Genomic DNA, 22,037 nt, shown 5'->3' with positions numbered 1-22,037 from the left:
TCTTTTTGCTTTTTAATTAATTTTGAATATATAAGAGACGCAGAAAATAAAAGGAATTCATAGAAATTGTAACAACATATATCCAAATATAAAACTTCTCTCAATCTCTATAAGATTTAACTATCCTCAATATACAGGAAAATAATAAAACTATACAGGAAATTAACTATACAGGAAAGCCCCTTAGATACTACAGAGCTAACATTCACATTATTATTTTATTATTCAAATTAAAATGTCAACACCTACAATTTACTGAGTACTTATTATATGCTAATAACTTCTTGTTTACACTTTATCAACAACAAATTTTTAATTTCCATAGAAACTCAGTTTATTGAAAAAGAAGTTAATGTTTATGGTCTATCATAGCCAGTTAAACAAATCAACTAAGGATTTGTCTTTAAAAAATCATTTTTTTTCTTTGTTTGTTTTTCATAATGGAATTTCGGACATTCAAGAGTAGAATTGTAGAAAACACTTGATATATCCATCACCAAGCAGCAATAAATAATGATCAGTACATAAAATAATCTTATTTCATTTATATCCCCAAGTACTACATTCTTACCCAAAAACCTTACCACATCATCTGTAATATTTCAGTTATAGTTCTGAAAGAACTTCTTTCTTCTTCTTACATAACCAACCCCAATACCATCATCACACTTAAAAGATAGCACTAATTCTTAAATATCCACATCTCCAGTGTGTATTATAATTTTCTAAACATTTTTGTCTCATAAACGGATGGACTAAAATCCAGATAGTACAATTCAGTATATTTCCTTTAATCTATATTTTCCCTCGCCATCTCTTTCTAGTTTTGCAAATTACTTGTTCAAAAAAACAAGGCACTTATCCTGTAGTATTCCCTGTAGAATCCTGTAGGGATTCTGTAGAACGCTTTAATAAGTTCCTCTGTTCCCCAATTTTCTTTTAAATCAGCAGATAGGATCTAGAGCCTTGATAATATTTTTTCTCTTTGACAATGTTCTGATAATCTTCAACAATTTAGGGTTTAACAAAATATTCTATATCATCCATAACACCAGACTTTAGACAGCCATTTCTTCAAGGACCCACGTTTCTTTGAATGTTAAAGGTGTTTAGACCTTTTCAGATAAAATATAACTATATATATCTATACTGATACTCTCAACTTAATAGCAGGCCTACAGTGTTGTTACTTAATCTCTCCTCTTTTCAACCATTCTGAAAAATCTCAGTTGTCAATGACATCAGCTTATTAATTCCTCATTTGATTTATCCTACAATGCCTACAAGTTAGTTTCATAACACAGGTTGAGCATTCCTAATCTGAAAATCCAAAATCTTAAATGCTCCAAAAATCTGAAACATTTTTAAGCATCAAGATGATACCACAAGTGGAAATTCTAAAGTGTAAACAAGAAGTTATTAGCACATAACAAATACTCAGGGAAATCGTTTCACACACAAAATTATTAAAAATATTGTATAAGACTAACTTTTAAGCTACAATAATAAGGTATATATGAAACATAAATGAATTTCATATTTAGACCTGGGTAGATAGCATTAAATATATGTAAAGATTCCAAAATGTGGAGAAATTCAAAATTGAAAATTTGTCCCAAGCATTTTAGACAAATACTCAACCTGTGCCAACATTGCCAACAACATGATTTTTAAAAAGAGCTTTTTAAAATTGCTTTTGGGGCCTTTTAAAATGCATGTACAACATTTTAAAGGAATTAGACTCTACTGATAGGCACTTGGGTTTTTTGCAATTACAAGGAACTTTCAATTAGTAGTAGCCTTGCACATACACCTTTTCATATTTTGGCTACCATATCTTTAGCAGAGATTCTGAGAAGGAAGATTACTAGTTTAAAACAAATGCACACAAAATTTTGCCAGATACTGCCAGATTTCCTTTTATGAGAGTTGTATCATTTAGCATTTCTATTAGCATCTAAACTTCAGCTATAATTGGAATTATCCTGGTTATGAAGTGATTAATAAAGGGTCTAATTTTATCTTTTCCATATGGCTATTCAATTATCCCAGTATCATTTATCAAAAAGTCCTTTCTTTTCTTCACTGATATAGGATATTTTGTTAGAATATAATAAATTCCAAGTTGCAAATGAGTCAATTTCTAGATTTTCTATTATTTTCTATTATCTGTCTATTCATACGCCAATACTAAATTGTTTTAGCTAAAGAGACTTTTTATAGTATTTTTTGGGATAGCCCTGTGTTCTTTTTCAGGGTTTCCCTGGTTCTCTTTCTAATAATCTCCATGCTAGATATTTACTGTATAGATATATTCCTAAAAGCAAAAGAAGCTACAAGACATTTCAAACTAAAATTTCTAGGAGTAGGGGTATATAGTTCAGTGGTAGAATACTTGCCCAGCATGCATATGGAACCAAGTTCAATCCCCTTTTTTAAATTATGACGAATTCCCTTCACTATGTTTTTATTAATGAGGGAAAATGAGTAAAGAAATAGACTATGAAAGATATCTACCTATTAGTAAGTACCTAAAATTCTCAGATTCCTACTTAACTTTTTTTTTGGTCATGCAGGGAATCAAACCCCTAGCATTCCACCATTGAGCAACATTCCCAGCTCTCCCCTACTTAGCTTTAAATTGAAAAAAAATTAATTAGCAAATTTCTGTAACTATGAAATTAGGAAGATATACCTTCCACATTAAGGTCAGCTGTCACACTTGCCTTGATTAAGGAAGTAAGATGTTACCAATCTAGATGATAATCAATTTATTTAGGCATTTGGGATTTTTACATATAAGGAACTTACAATTAGTAGTAGCTTCTCTTTATGTCACTGAATGATTCTAAATATATATGAAATTCACAGAAACATATATGAAATCCACACACCTGGCAATCTTCCCCAGCACCACCGGACTGATTCAACAAGTGTGACGCATCACTCTGGTTACCACTTGCATGTCCAAGACGATGTTTAACAGGAACTTTGTTAAGAACATATGCACCTGATGTCTGTGGTTTACCCATCATCTGCATACACAAAACAAACACACATGTGGAAAACATTTAAAAACACACCTAAGAATGACATACATGTAAGATAGTGGTAACCTGGGAAAGAAGATAAGGAAATGAAAATGGGACAGTGTGTCAATTATCCATAGTTTTTATTTTTGGAGATGGGTGAATATACAAATGATTATGTTACATTATGCACACATTTTGGATATCTAAAATGTTACAACAGCTGGATATGTAGCTGAGTTGTAAAGCATGAACTTAGCATTCATGAGGCCTCTGCCTTCGGTGCCAGCACAACAAATAAATTAATTAAATATGTAACAATAAACTGCACACACATATATTTTTAAAAATGCTACAATTTTTTATTGTTCTAATATATAATGCTTTGAGAAAGATGGTTTAAAATCACAGTAGCTTAGTATGAGTCCTGATGTAAAATGATGGTCTCAAAAGGCAATCTTGAGGGCTGGGGTTGTGGCTCAGTGGTAGAGTGTTTGCCTAGCATATATGAGGCACTAAGTTAGATCCTCAGTACCACATAAAAATATAAATGAAAATAAAGTTAAAAAAAAAAAAAAAGGCGATCTTGAGCTACATTAAAAAAACATGGTTGAGGGGCTAAGGATATAGCTCAGTTGGTAGAGTGCTTGCCCTGCATGCACAAGGCCCTGGGTTCAATCCCCAGCAAAACACACACACACACACACACACACACACACACACACACACACAGAACACGGCTAAATAATCATAGAGGGGATGGTATCACTCTTTTCTTCACTATTTATCCAACAGCTAGGGTAAGTAAGTACTCAACTCTGGGCCCTAACGTGATGCAAGATACAGACAAAAATGAATGAATGCTTAGATGCTTCAAGACAGATGATAGATATATATATATATATATATATATAATACATATATACATATATATAATATATATACATAAACATATATATATACTATAAATATATATAATATGTATACCTTATACATATAGACACTATAAGGAATACCTTTTTGTCTTTAAACGCATTTAATATAAACATGAAAACACCTAAGTGGAGATTATCATTATTGTCAGCAACTAAACGATTCTAACACACAGTGTTTGTTCTTTCCTTCCTTTAACTATTCATTAAAATGTCTTCAAAAATAGGTACCGGACATGGTGGTACATGCCTGTAATCCCAGTGGCTCAGGAGGCTGAGGCAGGAGGATCGCAGGTTCAAGGCCAGCCTCAGTAACTTAGTGAAACTACAAGCAACCTAGTAAGACCCTGTCTCAAAATAAAAAATAAAAAGGGCTGGGGATGTGGCTCAGCAGTTGAACCCCTAGGTTCAATCCCTGATGCCATGGAAAAAAAAAAAAGTACCAGGCCCTATTTAGTCACTGAATAAAATCACAGTTGGAGTTTCCATTCCAGCTTGAAATGGAATAGAATTTTTCTTTTCTTAAATTTATTCGTTTTTTTTTTTTAGTACTGGGATTGAATCCAGGACCTTGCACAGGCTACACAAGACTTCTACCACTGAATACAGNTACTTTTTTTTTTTTTTAAAGAGAGAGTGGGGGGGGGAGGAAGAGAGAGAGAGAGAGAATTTTTTAATATTTATTTTTTAGTTCTCGGCGGACACAACATCTTTGTTTGTATGTGGTGCTGAGGATCGAACCCGGGCAGCACGCATGCCAGGCAAGCGCGCTACTGCTTGAGCCACATCCCCAGGCCAAAAAGAGCACTTCTTGAAACATGTAAATTTGGGGGCCTCACATCTGAGATCAATCTAGATTTGTCCTACAGGTGAGGCCAGAAGTCTGCAGTGAGAACAAGGATAATAGCACTTTTCAAATTTTTTAGTGTACATTAACAATCACATGGAGAGCTTGTTAAAACATGGATTCCTTGTCTTCACACTAGGATAGGATGGGTGAAGCCCAAGAATCTCCATTTCTACTAATCAGATGCTGCTGGTTTGCAAATCAAACCATGCATGAGTATGTCTAAGGTAGAAGACTCAAGAGCCAGTTGAGGATGGTGGCACACACCTGTAATCCCATATACTTGGGAGGCTGAGGTAGGAGGATTGCAAGTTCAAGGTTAGCCTGGACAAATTGTCAAGATCATGTCTCAAAATAAAATAAAAAAAGGTTAGAGATGTAGCTCAGTGGTACAGTGCCCTAGTAAAGTCAAAACAAACAAACAAACAAAAAACATCTCAAGGGACACAAATTGAGAAGTACTGACCTACGGGTGGGACCAGACCTCTAATCCCTACTGAACCAAATTACCTTCTGGATACCTCCGTGCACTGAAGGAGGAGGAGACTGGGGCACCAGCACCTGCTGCGGATGAAGGTGCTGTGGCAGGTGATGATGCTGCTGTGAGAGATGACTCAATGTTTGCTGTTGTTGCAGGAGAAGCTGTGTTGGGGACTGCAGTGCTGGTTGCTCGTTGTTTTCCCTGTGCCACAGGACTCGAATAAATCGGTTGTTTAGAACTGCTTCTGTGCTAGAAATAGCCTTCCTGGCCTCCTCGTTGGTAAGGTATTGGATGAGGGCTGCTTCAGGATCACCCTTAAAAGCAACCTTTAAGAAAATAAATGGAAACAACATAAATTCCCAAAATAGGGAATAGTTAAATAAATTATGAACCATTGCTATGAGCTGAATTATGTCCTCCCAAAATTGTATGTTGAAACCCTAACCTCCATAGACAGTCTTTTAGGAATTAACATTCAATGAGGTCATAAATTTGGGCCTTAATTGGATAGGTGGTTTTGTGAGAAGAGGGCCAGCTATCTGTAAGCCAGGAAGAAAGCCCTCACCAGGAACCAAATCAGCCCAGCATCCATGTCAGTGATTTGCACCTACCTACTTTAAGTCATGTACATTTTCTTAAATGCCATAAAGAAATAATGATGTAAGAAAATTTTAACAGGAAAAAAAAAAACGAGGGTTATTTGGTATAATCACATTTTTTTGTGATTTTAAGTGAAGCATTTTTAAAAAGAGAATATGTGTTATGTATACTTCCATATAAATATAAACAGCATGTCTTTTCATCAAAAGATAAAGAGTCATCACTGCCAAGCAGAAAGATTTGGTGATTTGTTTTTTCACTTGTGTTTAATGTATTTCCAATTATTTATACAACTGAACATCTACTACTTTTATACCCAAGGAAAAAAGTATGTTTATAAATTTCTCAAAAAAAACACTTTTTTTTCAGTATATTGAAATACCAAGTCTCCCAATACTATTTTCTTAAATTCAATTATATTTTGGCTTAATGATAACTAGCAACTATCAAATTGAAATTTCAAATTAAACTTGTCTTTCTTTATGTGTTATAACACCCAACCACAAATTCAAATATCTAACAAGAACACAACAAAATAAAAAGGCTATAGCTTCTTTGGTCCTGGATAACATATTCTACTGCCTAAAAGTCTCAACGTTAGAACCATCCTAAAACAATTAGTATTTCACCAAGATATTAAAAAAAAAAAAAAAAATCAGTCAACAGACAAGATTACAGGCTTAGAAATTACCAAAAATCTCAGTTACTAAGTTGTAACACTAATATAGAGGAGAAAAAGTCATTTGTTAAGATATAGGACTATCTTTTTTAAGAGGGGTAGCAAAGAAAAAAATCAAATGAATTCACAAGAACAATTCAGCTTCACAATTCCACTATAAAGGTGGGTATACAGATACACAGTGTAAAGTTCATAGCACTTAAAAGAAATGATCATAATTACTACTGACTCATTTAAGCAAGGTGAGCTGATAGAACACTACCAAGACACACAGAATGTATGGATTCTGTTATTGACATAGCCACATTTACCTGGATATTAACAATCGTTCCAAATTTGCTGAAGTGTTCATTGAGCTTGGTAATGTTGTTCAATTCCTGAGGGATTTTCTTGACTTCTAATTTGGTGTTTGTATACTGATTCTTTCGCAAGAATCCTGGTTTATTCTGATTGTTATTCCCTTGCCTGAAACAAATATTAATAGATCCTCGTTAATTCTCCCACCTCATGCTTTCCCAAGAGGTAAATTAGCAAAGTAAGTAAAATTCCTATTTATTTAAAAGTGTTTTTGGGAGAATGGGGATATAGCTCAGTTGGTAGAGTGCTTGCCTTGCAGGCACAAGACCCTGGGTTAAATCCCCAGCACCACAAAAAAAAAATTGTTTTTTGTAAGTTCTTAGCATTCTTCAGAAATTACTAAGCAATTCTCACATACTCCTTTTTTTTTTTTTAAGTTGTTTGACACAATACCTTTATTTCATTTATTTTTACGTGGTGCTGAGGATTGAATCCAGGGCCTTACACGTGCTAGGCAAGCAATCCACGGCTGAGCCACAACCCCAGCCCAACATAACCCTTATCTTGATAAAACAGGTGGAGAGAAAGAAAAAAAGAGACCTGTGTGATATTACAAAAAGAGGCCAAATTGACATTAAAAATCATGTTGGGAGCTGGGGATGTGGCTCAGGCGGTGGCCCGCTTGCCTGGCATGCGTGCGGCTCAGGTTCGATCCTCAGCACCACATACAAACAAAGATGTTGTATCCGCCGAAATCTAAAAAATAAATATTAAAAAAATTCTCTCTCTCCCTCTCTTTAAAAAAAAAAAAAAAAAATCATGTTGGGCTGGAGATGTGGCTCAAGCAGTAATGCGATCGCCTGGCATGCGCGGGGTGCTGGGTTCGATCCTCAGCACCACATACAAAGAAAATACAGATGTTGTGTCCACCAAAAACTGAAAAATAAATATTAAAAAATTCTCTCTCTCTCTCTCTCTCTCTTAAAAAAAAAATCATATGTTAAAAAGACCTACAACAGGCTGGGGTTGTGGCTCAGTGGTATGATGCGCTAGGGCTTGGGTTGTGGCACAGTGGTACAGTGCTTGCCTAGCATGCATGAGGTACTGGGTTTGATCCACAGCACCACATAAATGTAAAATAAAGATATTGTGTCCACCTAAAACTAAAAAATAAATATTAAAAAAAAAAAAAAGACCTACAACAATTACCAAAGCCTAACATTAAAGCAAGGATAGAGCACCATATTTTTCTTTTTGGGTACTGGGAATTGAACCCATGAACTACATCCCCAGCCCCCCCCCCCTTTTTTTTTCCTTGAGACGGGTCTCTATAAATTACTGAGGCTGGTCTTGAACTTACGTTCCTCTGGTCACAGCCTCGGGACTCACTGGAAATACTGGCATGTACCACTGCATTCAGCCTAGAGCACCATTTTTTTTTTTTTTAATATTTTTTTAGTTATTCATGGACACTATCTTTATTTTGTTTGTTTTTATGTGGTGCTAAGGACTGAACCCAGTGCTTCATATGTGAGAGGCAAGCACTCTGCCGCTGAGCCACAATCCCAGCCCTAGAACATCATTTTCCTTTTTTTGGGTGTGTGTGTGGTGCTGGGGATTGAACCCAGGGCCTTATGCATGCAAAGCAAGCACTCTACCAACTGAGCTATATCCCAGCCCTAGAGCATCATTTTTCAATAATGAGTTTTTCAACTTTTGCAAAGGTACAAAACTTTTTTCTTCTTTTCTTTTTATTTCTAGTGTCACAATAATTTTTAATATTGCATTAAGTATAGAAATACATACATTACAAATATCTATTATGTTATTGTTAACTTTTCAATTTTTAGGACATTCTAAACATGTCTCCTGGAAGCCTAAATTTGAGACACATAATTTTCAAATAATGGTTAATGACAACTCTTAATTTTAACAATTTTACTAATTCAATCAAATCTCAAAAACACCAATTAAATGTTACTATCAAGAAAATTATCTTACTTTCCCAGCCAAGGTTTCTTTGTGAGTGGCCCTTCCAAACCACTCATAGCTCTTTTTCGGCTATCTGGTTCAAGAACTACTCTGGTTATGTTGCTATTAATTGAAACAGGAACTGGTGGTTCGGTCTGGATGACAATATTAGCAGCTGTTGGAAACAAAAATTCATATTACTGAGTTTTGTGGGAATTTCAGATGATTAAAGTATTTAGTCTAAAAAAAGATCTATGAATAGCTTGCAACTACTATCATTGCCTTTTTGGAAATGCCTAATAGCAAAAAAAATTACAATGCTTCTTTATTCTCTTTTAAAAAATAAAAATTCAAGTAAAAAACTTAAAGGCAACCCCAATGTAATAACTAATTCAGGCATGGATCATCAATGCGTTAAAAAAATTACTGGATAAAGGTTACTGAAGAACACCACTCTACAAATTACTTACTTATAAAATAAAAAGATAATATATCACCTTAGAGAAATAATCAAACTTAGCACCATTAATGAAGGGACATTATCTGTCTTCAGATGTAATTCCACAAGAAGTTCACCATATTGTACGAACTGGATAGTATATTATGGAAATATGATTCTTACTGGGCAATAATACTGTGCTTATTTAGGACTATGTATTATTCTTAGATGTAAGCTAAAAGTTTTAAAGTGTCACAGCATCTGTCATTTACTTTCAAGTCATTCAAGAAAAACACGAGGGAAGAGGAAGGTCAATACTATATAGTGACATATTTTACTCACAACAGTTATGAACAAAACACTATAATAATACTGTAAAACTTATACTTATCAATGGTGGGAAGAAATGAATTGAACAAAAAAGTAAAATCACACAAAACCATGTATATTATACCCTGAGTATTTTCCCCTAAATTTAGCAACTCCATCAAGAAAAGAATAACTTATCGGGCATAGAGGGATGGACACAGGTGGGAAGTGCTATGTTCCACTTAATCTATGTGACAATCAAGGAAATTATGACATAAAAGCTCATTCATTTCACATGTATTTCTTAAGCAACTATTTTATAGCTCTGAAAATGTAGAAGATTTTGGAAATAAATTAGTGAATTAATCCTGCCCAGAGAGGTAAATAGGGATCCTACATCATGGGAACAAATTTTTACTCCTCACACTTCAGATACAGCCCTAATATCCAGAGTATACCAAGAACTCAAAAAATTAAACAATAAGATAACAAATAACCCAATCAACAAATGGGCCAAGGACCTGAACAGACACTTCTCAGAGGAGGACATACAATCAATCAACAAGTACATGAAAAAATGCTCACCATCTCTAGCAGTCAGAGAAATGCAAATCAAAACCACCCTAAGATACCATCTCACTCCAGTAAGATTGGCAGCCATTATGAAGTCAAACAACAACAAGTGCTGGAGAGGATGTGGGGAAAAGGGTACTCTTGTACATTGCTGGTGGGACTGCAAACTGGTGCGGCCAATTTGGAAAGCAGTATGGAGATTCCTGGGAAAGCTGGGAATGGAACCACCATTTGACCCAGCTATTGCCCTTCTTGGACTATTCCCTGAAGACCTTAAAAGAGCGTACTACAGGGATACTGCTACATCGATGTTCATAGCAGCACAATTCACAATTGCTAGACTGTGGAACCAACCCAGATGCCCTTCAATAGATGAATGGATAAAAAAAATGTGGCATTTATACACCATGGAGTATTACGCAGCACTAAAAAATGACAAAATCATGGAATTTGCAGGGAAATGGATGGCACTAGAGCAGATTATGCTTAGTGAAGCTAGCCAATCCCTAAAAAACAAATACCAAATGTCTTCTTTGATATAATGAGAGCAACTAAGAACAGAGCAGGGAGGAAGAGCAGGAAGAAAAGATTAACATTAAACAGATACATGAGGTGGGAGGGAAAGGGAGAGAAAAGGGAAATTGCATGGTAATGGAGGGAGACCCTCATTGTTATACAAAATTACATATAAGAGGTTGTGAGGGGAATGGGAAAAAAAACAAGGAGAGAAATGAATTACAGTAGATGGGGTAGAGAGAGAAGATGGGAGGGGAGGGGAGGGGAGATAGTAGAGGATAGGAAAGGTAGCAGGATACAATAGTTACTAATATGGCATTATGTAAAAATGTGGATGTGTAACCGATGTGATTCTGCAATCTGTATTTGGGGTAAAAATGGGAGTTCATAACCCACTTGAATCTAATGTATGAAATATGATATGTCAAGAGCTTTGGAATGTTTTGAACAACCAATAAAAAAAAAAAAATCCTGCCCTTGTACGATTTGTGTTTTAGAAGGCTAATGGAGGAGACAATAATTGTGATGTTATAAAGCATTCTAGAACTTGAGATGCCCTTGCACTTTCCTTAAATAGTTCTTATGATTACCACTTCACATTGCCTAATGCTTTTCTTGATTGAGGTGCTTCGTTAAAACAACAATAATAAAGATATCTGGAGGTTTAGTACTTATACAAGACAACAAAGCAAGTATTTAGTATACAAACCACATGACTTCTTCAGTGACAGAGATTATCTATGGATTACTATGTATGAATGTACAGACAGACCAGACCAGGTTATTTACAAAGGGAAGACATGAAATCATTGAGAACCTGAACTTCCCACTAATTTCAGGTAACTAGGTTAACAATATGTGCAACAAAGAAGGTAAGAACATATTCTTTGGAGTTAGGTAGACCTGGGTTCAAATTCCAGTTCTGACCCTTAGAAGTTGTGTGATTTGGGGCAAATTCTTTAATAATATGCCCCAGTGGCTTCACTTTTGAAAAATAAGTATAAAAACAGTATCCCTTTTATGAGCTGTTGTAAAGAATGAGAGAGAGAACTATATATATGTATGCATAAATATAAATTGTCTATAAATTTATGTTTATACAAATTTAAGTATAAATATAAGTATTTACAAATGTATTTATACATACAAATAAAATCATATATATCACATATTTATATATATATTTCTGTGTGTGTGTGTGTGTGTAAGCACATTATAGGCATTTGGTATAATCTTTTTTTTTTTTTTTCTTTTAATTTTGGTACCCAGGTATTGAAATCGGGGGTACTCAGCCAATGAGCCACACCTTCAGCCCTATTTTGTATTTTATTTAGAGACAGGGTCTCACTGAATTGCTTAGAGCCTAACTGCTGAGGCTGGCTTTGAATTCGTGATCCTCCTGCCTCTGCCTCCCAAGCCACCTCACCCGACCATTTGGTACAATCTTAAAACAAAAACCACAGTGGTAATAATATTATTAACGACAGTAAAGACAAATAAAATCAGGACAGCAAATAATAGGAAAGTGTTCACCACATGATTAAATTAGAAAATATGTTAAATATGGCATGTGGCCAGTAACGCAAGCTGAAATTAAATTTTGGAAATTTAACTAAAGCAATAGTAACTGGAGTCACCACACTTGTTAAATAATCTTCTTTTGGCCAGGCGCAGTGGTACACACCCATAATCCCAGCGGCTCGAGAGGCTTAGGCAAGAGGATCACAAGTTCAAAGCCAGCCTCAGCAAAAGCGAGGCACCAAGTAACTCAGTGAGATCCTGTCTCTAAATAAAATACAAAATGGGGCTGGGGATGTGATTCAGTAATCAAGTGCACCAGAGTTCAATCCGTGGTGCCAAAAAAAATAATAATCTTCTTTTGGAGGGTGGGGAAAAAGAGGTTATCAACCCATATTAAAAGTAAAGGCTAATGTCTAATCTTGTTTTGTTTTTAATTTTTTTAATTTTTAACATTTGTGCCTAAGAGCTATAATAGGTTCTAAACTATGGTTTTACTTAGAAGTGATAAAAATGGTCCAATGATAATTTAATTGTAATGTTTTAGGTCCTCAGTTATTAGCATGAAACAGAACTCTCAGGGTACAAATAATGAGTTATTTGAGGGAAAGAGAACAATCATTTCATCTTCTATACTAACATCTAGCATAATACCTTGTATATAGCTTAAACAGTATGAAGTCCTATGCCCCAAAAAGCAATTGAATAACATTAATATTATCTGTATTAAAAAATGAATATATTCTAACTATTGCTTTAAAATCAAAATTGGAGATAAAATTTTTAAAAATTTGAAGTGATTGCATAATGCCCTTCAAAAAGAGTATATACATAATTTCCTCAAATGAGGTCAGAAATGCAAATGTAATAGCTATCCAACTACTGCATTACACTTATTATCAGAAAAAGTTCAAGACATTCTCACCTCTTGGATTTGCATCCATATCTCCAGATGTTAGACCAATCAGGTTGGGACGCTGTGTCTGTGTTCTTGAAAAGAACTGTCTATACTGTGATCTACCAGAGCTGGTAATACTAGGAGCTTCTGGGTTATAACCATCAGGTTCATAAGTATCTAAGGGAAAACAAAACAAAACATATAACAAATCAGAAAGAAGTTAAACTACTTCCCATTACTATAAATAACTGCTAATAAATAAATAATAATAAATACATATTCTTCAACAAATATAATTACATCAACCAGCATATATTTCTTTTTGAGTTACAGTTTATAGATACTCTGTTTGGAAGTGAAAGAAAAAATACTATTATCACAAAACATAAATATACCCATTTTCAAACTCTGATATACTACCAGATTCGTTCACTTAGTCATTTCTACCCTATATATTAACTGCCTAATCCAAACTTCAATACACATTTCATGTATATGTATACCATATATGGAAGATTGTTGAGTTTCATGTCTTACCAATTCGTTTGACTATCTGCACTTCAAAGTAAAGAAGTATTAGCTGGTTTTATATATGTATTAAAAATTTTTTTCAAATAAAACATCTAGATAAGTTTTATATTTACAAATATAATTATCTCAATATGACCTTCTTCACTTTTATCAAATGTCCTATATCTTCCCTAAACTAAGATTTTAATTTTTAAAATTATAATATTAAATAATTATTATGTTAATGCTAAAAAATTTCTGAAAGTGTTTATTTCCAAATGGTATAAATCCTTTTCATCTTCCATAAAAGGAAAACCTTTGAATTAACTGAAGAACTAATTTTTATAAATGTTATTTAGAAGCCCTTGCGCCCTTAAGTGGTTCACATTAAATTTAAGCTATAAGATAAGGTACATTCAAATCTTCAATAATGATCAATTACTTCTACGATCCAAAGTATAAGGTTAGCAAATTTAGGGATCTTTCTGGACTCATATAAGCATTTGAAACTGCAGTGCCTATCTAAATGAGCACTACTAGGATTCAGAAGTCCTCAAAGCAGCAAATTTCTCACAACCCTCTTAGATTAAACCTCTCCCCTGAATACTGTGTTTTCCCTAACTTTACATTCATGAGCAAAATTTATATTCTCTCCTTGCACAAACCATAAACAAGCTACCATGAGCCTAAACAATAAAATGACATTAAAGCACAAATGATTCTGAGATATTTGGCATTAGAACTAAAACTGCTAGTCAGTACTTCTTCTCCCTACCTTCCCTCCATTCTTCCCCTTCTGGTTTTGAAGGAGTTCATGGGAGTAGCACAGAAGGGATATCAGTGTATTAAAAACTGATCCTCTCTTATTGTTTACTTCTTGAAATGTTTGTCCATTTTATTTATCTTTTCAAATGTTAACCAATGTTGAAATTAATCACCGGAGCCCTTTGTGCTGCCCTACTCAGAAGAGAATGACTCAGGAGATATAATCAATTATTATCACAATAATGTTCCTATCGTAGAATTTACATTTTATTCTCAAAGCTTTCATTAAGCTTCAAAGTAGTCTGATGACAGTTAACAAAAGCACAACCAAACAGATGCTTTCACCTCAAGAATTAGGAGGCTATACTTACACTTATCTGGGTTTTATATTCGGGCTTCACATTATTTAAATATTTCAGCTTCTGCTCTAAGCCACGCCCCCACTTTTTTGTTTGTTTGTTTCAAGACAACTATAGTTTTCAATATTGAGTATACCCTTTTGACAGAAACATGCATTGGAACAATGTGTAGCTTGAAAATAAATATCATCTACTTGCTTAATTAAAGCTGAATGTGTTTAAGACTGACATAATTTGATGATACGTAAAATAATAATTTCCATGGTTTTTGTGTCTAAAAATTATATAACATAAAAAATAAAAATGCCATTTTATTTTTTTAAAAAATCAGCAAAATATGTTTAAAAGTTTTCATTTACCATGTGGCATTACTAACAAAATCTCGTACAGTCAAGGCTACAGAAAGTTTTAAAGTTACATAATCAAATGTCCCTGTTCTATAATTCCTGGGAATACACATAACGCCAATAAACTTAAAAGTCCTTTAGTTAATTATGATGAACTGAAATCTAAAGACAAAGTGAAAAAGGTTAAAAAAACAGTCTCATGAGACAAAGCAATCCACAGATCTTCAAAATATACACATCAACAGGAGGGAAGAGTTCTTTTCAAGAATCACCACATTACATTCAATTAGTCCATACAATGAGAGGTAGAAGGGGGCGGGGGTAGGGATATTTTATCCATAATCAGCAAGAAAGCAATTTTTTTTTGTTTATTTTAAAGAAAAATTACCCTAATTTTTCCTCATAATGTATAACTAATTAATTAGAAAACACTCAAGTAGCTGGGTGCAGTGGCACATGCCTACAATCCCAGCAGTTCAGGAGGCTGAGGTGGGAGGATCATGAGTTCAAAAACAGCCTCAAAAACAAACAAACAAACAAACAAAAAAAAAAACAGCCAGCATCAGGGGTGGAGCAAAAAGCCAGCCTCAGCAACTTAACATGTCCTAAAGCAACTTAACAAGATCCTGTCTCCAAATGGAGTATATAAAAAAAAAAAAAATGCTAGAGATGTGGCTCAAGGATCAAGCACCCCTAGGTTCAATCCCCAGTACCAAAAAAAAAAAAAGGAAAGAAAACACTTAAGTAGATACTACCTTCCTGTCTACTCAATCAGAAATTAGCATGACTTCATTACTGAGACACAGAAAGTAAATACAGAAGACACCAGAAGATGACAGACACACAGGGGGCCTATTCATCCAGTAGCCAATAAAAACAAAGCAAAGCAGCAGAGGAACAGATAATAAAACAACCTAAGAGTTTAAATAGGAATATGCGACAGCAGATCAGGATGTCAGGCCACCTCTTAGGTGACCAGCTTAAGGTATAAAAGATCAGTAAGGTGGATGGCCATCTGTAGCAAAGCTTACCTGGGACCAGAGGGGTGGGGCTGGAGACTGAGGTATGATACCCAATGGAGGATCCCATGAGGTTTCGAGGTGGCACCAAACGAGCAGCCAACAGAGGAGGCGGTGTCCCCAACTGAAGTCGCTCAGATGCAGCAGCACCATGTTCACGAGAGTACATGGGCTGTCCTATAGAGGAAAGAATAGGAGGGCAGCTGGGATTGAGAGTCACGAGCTTCTCTTAGGTAATAGTGTACATAGTGTACTTCCTGAGACTGAGCCAAGACACAGAAAATTATACCAACAGGAACAGTAGTTGAGAAGGAAGTTACTGAGATTCTTTCTAACTTAAGAAAGTACAGACTCGCCATTGGTTAGGATGCATTCAGGTATAAACACAATAAGAACTAGGTAGTACAATTACATAATCTCCATCTTTTAGAATCTTAAATGGAACAACTATGTGTTCATTATACCCAAAGCCAACCAACCAACCAACCATGTCAAGTTACCAAAGGAGTCCTGAGCTATTATTCACATAGCATTTTGTATCCAGAGATATGCAATTGATGGCTATCCGACATACACTGGCCTCAAAACCACATATTTTAGGTTTGCACAAAAAATACTCTCCTGAGAAAAGAAAAGATAATAATGGACTACTACCAAAAGCATAACCTCACAAAGAATAAGAAATGTTCAAAGAGAGCAATAATTTGTTATTCCCCATGGGTAAGTCAATAACAGAACAAAGACAAAAACCTTGATACACAGACAAGCATTGGACATATGAAATTATCCCAGATACTATGAATCATGTTTTTAAAGACAGCATGCGTGTGTGTGTGTGTGTGTGTGTGTATAAAATATACAACAATATAGCCACAATGAAGTCAAATTCTGAAGAACAAGATTAGAAAAAGAATAATCATATGGGTAAGGTCCTGGATTTAATCTCTAGCACAATTTTAAAAAGAGAGAAAAAATATATCAAAAAGCAAACTTTCCTTTGGCTGTTTAATAGTATCTTGGGCTGGGGATGTAGCTCAATAGCTACATCCCCAGAACTTGCTCCCTGAGTTAAATCCCCAATACCACCAAAAGAAAAAAGGAAAAAAACAAAGCATATTATTAACTGACAACTCCACATGAGACATACAAATTTATAAAGTTTAATCAGCGTATTATATCCAAAGTCAGACATTCTCTATAATACACGAACCAAATTAAAGTGAATTTAGGACATGTGTGTATATGGGTGAGTGTGTATTTGTATGTGGTACTGGGAATTGAACCCAGGAGCATTTGAGCTCTAAGCTACATCCCCAGTCCTTCTTTAAGTTTTACTTCAAGCTGAGTGGGTCTTGCTAAGCTGCTGAGGTAGGCTTTGAATTTGCAATCCTCCTGCCTTAGCCTCCCTAGATGCTGAGATTACCGATGTGTACCACCATGTCCAGCTCCTGAAGATCTTTAATACACCTCAACAGGAGAGGCTATAAAGCAAAACTTTATTACTCTTCTCTTCCTAATATATGAAGAAACAGAGGTGAGAAACCATATAATATAGCAGACAACATAACTGGGCACTTAACACCAATCCTCTCAAAATTTCTATTCAAAAAGGATCAGTTAATCATTGTACTGTATACATGATTCAACATTATCTTCAATGATCTAAAAATAGTTTTAAGCATGAACTAACTGCTTAAAACTGGGGATGGGGCACATTGGTTACAACACCCCTAGGTTCAATCCCCAAATAAAATTTCTGATGCACCATAAAATAGATCAAGTATATCTAATTAGCAATAACTAAGCCAAAGAAAACTGAAAAGTAAAAGGCTAGTTTGTACAGTGTTTTAAAAACCATTGACAACACGCTATTCAAATACTTCAGAAAGACTGTTGTTATTCAAATAAAATCTGATTTTTCTTAACATCTGTTAAGGTCCCTAAATAGTACTTTTAAAAGAAAATGTTCTTGGGCTGGCGATGTGGCTCAGCAGTAGAGCGCTCGCCTAGCACGTGCGAGACCCTGGGTTCGATCCTTAGCACCACATAAAAATAAATAAAGGTATTGTGTCCAAATACAACGAAAAAATAAAATATTAAAAAAAATGTTCTTTAGACAAAGGGCTGATTCTAGGTCTGGGCAGAAAATATTTAAGATGAGTTTGCTACGCCATGGTATAACTTATCCTTCCAAAAGACATTTACCAAAGACTAGTGCATGGAAAATAAATAAAAATCCAGCAGGAGTCAATAGGAAATGATACAACAGGTCAAAGATGAGAAAATCTGAACATCAAAAAGGACTGTAATGGGGGCTGGGGTTGTGGCTCAGTGGCGGAGTGCTTGCCCAGCATGTGCGGGGCACTGGGTTTGATCCTCAGCACCACAAATAAATATATATAAAAAATAAAGGTTCATCAACAACTAAAAAATATTTTGTTAAAAAAAGGACTGTAATGGAGTAGAACATTATCAAATATAATAAAAATATATGAGTTCATAATGATACATTTTTAAATATTTTTTTGGGGGGGAGGGGGACCGGGAATTGAACTCAGGGGCACTCGACCACTGAGCCACATCCCCAAGCCCTCTTTTGTATTTTATTTAGAGACAGGGTCTCACTGAGTTGCTTAGCACCTCGCTGTTGCTGAGGCTGGCTTTGAATGCGTGATCCTCCTGCCTCAGCCTCCTGAGTCGCTGGGATTACAAGCATGAGCCACCATGCCCGGCCATAATGATACTTAAAAAAATACAGGCAGCCCTTTTGGAATACACAGAAAATCAACTCATCACTCTGAAAACTGAAATAAAAGAAAACAAGCATATTTTTCTGTCTTTCTTGTAAAACTGAATTTCAGGATAACCAAAGGTTTAATACTGCCAAGTTTTACTTTATAGAATTATAGAAATAATGAAAAAGAAACTGCAGAATTAGAGTATCACATGAAACAGAGATCCATACATCATCAAAACTGGCTATTAAAACTGGCACCAAAACAGGCTGGTAGACCAATGGTACAAAATAGAGGACACAGAGACAAATCCATAAAATTACAACTACCTTATATTAGACAAAAGTGCTAAAACCATGCAATGGAGAAAGGATAGCATCTTCAACAAATGGTGCTGGGAGAACTGGAAATCCATATGCAACAAAATGAAATTGAATCCCTTTCTCTCACCATGCACAAAAGTCAACTCAAAATGGATCAAGGAGCTAGGAATCAGACCAGAGACTCTTCGTCTAATAGAAGATAAAGTTGGTCCTAATCTTCATCACGTGGGGGCAGGCCCCAAATTTCTTAATAAGACACCTATAGCACAAGAGTTAAAACTAAGAATCAACAAATGGGATGAATTCAAACTAAAAAGTTTTTTTCTCAGCAAGAGAAATAATATAATATGCGAGCTGAATAGGGAGCCTACATCCTGGAAACAAATTTTTACCCCTCAAACATCAGATAGAGCTCTAATCTCTAGAGTATACAAAGAACTCAAAAAGTTAAACAACAAAAAAAGCAAATAACCCAATCAACAAATGGGCCAAGGACTTGAACAGAAACTTCTCCGAATAGGAAATACAATCAATCAACAAATACATGAAAAAATGCTCACCATCTCTAGCAGAGAAATGCAAATTAAAACTACTCTAAGATACCATCTCACTCCAATAAGAATGGTAGCCAGTATGAAGTCAAACAACAATAAGTGCTGGCGAGGATGGGGTGGGGGAAGGTACACTCATACATTGCTGGTGGGACTGCAAATTGGTGCAGCCAATTTGGAAAGCAGTATGGAGATTCCTTGGAAAGCTGGGAATGGAACCACCATTTGACCTAGCTATTCCCCTTCTCGGACTATACCCAAAAGACCTAAGAAGAGCATACTACAGGGACACAGCCACATCAATGTTTACAACAGCACAATTCACAATAGCTAGAATGTGGAACCAACCTAGATGCCCTTCAATAGATGAATGGATTTAAAAAATGTGGCATTTATACACAATGGAATATTACTCAGCACTAAAAAATAATGAAATCATGGCATTTGCAGGCAAATGGATGGCATTAGAGCAGATTATGCTAAGTGAAGTTAGCCAATCCCTAAAAAACAAATGCCGAATGTCTTCTCTAATATAAGGGGGGTGACTCAAAATGGGATAGGGAGGAAGAGCATGAGAAGACTACCACTAAATAGGGAAGAGAGGTGGGAGGGAAAAAGAGGGAGAGGGGAGTTGCACAGAAGATGGAAGGAGAACCTCATTGTTATACAGAATACATATGTTGTAATGAGAAAAAGGGGAAAAAAAATGTGTCACATTAGATTGGATAGAGAGAAAGGATGGGAGAGGAGGGGAGGAATAGGGAGGATAGGAAGGGCAGCAGAATAGAATAGACAATATGATTGATGTATGTACATTCCATGTATGTATTATATATCAAAATGCATTCTACTGTCATGTATGACTAAATAAGTAAAAATTTTTAAAAAATAAAATAAATAATATACGGGGAATGCATTTATAAAACATGAATGATTTATGTAAGAAAAACCATAAAATGTTCCTCAAACAAAACAAATGCCTAAATATGTTGAATAGATGCAAAAAAAACTGGCTATTAAAACTATGAGCAAATTTTCAAAATGAATTGATCAGGATGAAAAAAATCTGGGTGCACTGATCAATATTATAACACAGAAAGGAAATACCAGACATGAACATAATGATGTTCTACAGCAGGAAGTACATAACCCCATCTACAAAACGTTCTTCCAAAAAAGAAGAAAAAGAAAATAAGTATGAATCTTATTAATCAACTTATAATTTACAGAAAATACAGGGGTAGAATTATGTGTTAAATGATACCAGAGGATACAAGCTGACAAGGCTAGATTGTGAGAAAATTCTCTAGGAGAAATGATCTGTTTCCTCAACAAATAAATGTCAGTGGGGGCAGTTGGGGGGGGGGGGCAAGGGAAATCATTACAGATTTTAAGAAACCTATAAACTATAATGTGTAATCTTGTTTGGGTCCAGCTTCAAATGAACCAGTTGTAAATGGACATTAATGACACAACTGAGAAATATGAACACTAACTGAATATTTGACAAAATAAACTTATCAATTGTGAGGGGAGTGTTACAGTATAGTGATTTTGTTTTATTATTCTTATTTAATCCTTATGTTTTAAAGATACCTAAGTTTACAAAGGTAAAATGCTATGTTAGGGATTTGTTCAAGTTACAGATGGGTTACAGACAAAACAAGTTTAAGTATATATCTGTTGATAACTATTGAAACCAGAAATAAGAACAAGATTCACAACATTATTTGTTTTCCTTTTGCATATATTTGAAATCTTTTGTGAGTTTTTAAAATATTCAATAGGTTACAATAATGGTAAAGATAAGCTAGTCAGAATTTACACTCTTTCAATTAGGTTTGCTCAGTGTGCAGAGTAATGGGATAGTTCCAAGCTACAAATACCTCAAGTTCGTTTGCCCCTCTTAAGTTCATATTTCTTAACATGCCTGATAGCATTCTTAAAGAAATCAGAAACACATTAACACATTCTTAAAGAAATCAGAAAAATTGAAAAAAAAATTAACACATTCTTAACATTAACTCTAGTTAGTTGAAGAGTCTTTACTCAAACTGAAATTTCAGTTGATTTTTAAATTTTTCCTAACTAAATATTCTAAAGGATATTTAGAATAAATTTAATAATTTAGAATATTCTCAGGTAAACAAACATAGGGTTGGTCTTAACCTAAAAGCTCAAATAGAGAAAAAATAAAAAGCCACACCTTCTGTGGTTCAGCCATATTTATTATGTGCTGTCTCTAAAAGACTACAAGGTCTTGGTATACTTTAGAAGTTCCAGGACCAAACTGCTGCCTGCTACACAGTAGAAACTCTAATAAAATAGTCACCTAAAGA

The 22,037-nt window shown here is 34.9% G+C and overlaps 1 protein-coding gene across 7 annotated transcripts in view; it reads right to left on the bottom strand.

Annotated features, from left to right (window-relative positions):
• Positions 1-22,037, bottom strand: part of Rbm27 (RNA binding motif protein 27) — a 79,392-nt gene that overhangs the window by 18,157 nt on the left and 39,198 nt on the right. For 5 of the 7 annotated variants that reach the window (XM_048811739.1, XM_048811740.1, XM_048811741.1 and 2 more), the window contains 6 exons: positions 16,102-16,266; positions 13,117-13,266; positions 8,867-9,011; positions 6,880-7,033; positions 5,319-5,615; positions 2,895-3,035 (listed from right to left, as the gene is read on the bottom strand). In XM_048811739.1, the coding sequence (XP_048667696.1) occupies positions 2,895-3,035; positions 5,319-5,615; positions 6,880-7,033; positions 8,867-9,011; positions 13,117-13,266; positions 16,102-16,266 (1,052 nt within the window). The remainder of the gene's footprint in view (positions 1-2,894; positions 3,036-5,318; positions 5,616-6,879; positions 7,034-8,866; positions 9,012-13,116; positions 13,267-16,101; positions 16,267-22,037) is intronic. The other 2 variants (XM_048811742.1, XM_048811743.1) reach the window with 1 other exon arrangement.

The sequence above is a fragment of the Marmota marmota genome, unplaced genomic scaffold, assembly GCF_001458135.2.
Source record: "Marmota marmota marmota unplaced genomic scaffold, marMar, whole genome shotgun sequence".
NCBI classification, from domain to species: Eukaryota; Metazoa; Chordata; class Mammalia; order Rodentia; family Sciuridae; genus Marmota; species Marmota marmota.
This window is presented reverse-complemented; position numbering and strand designations above follow the sequence as displayed.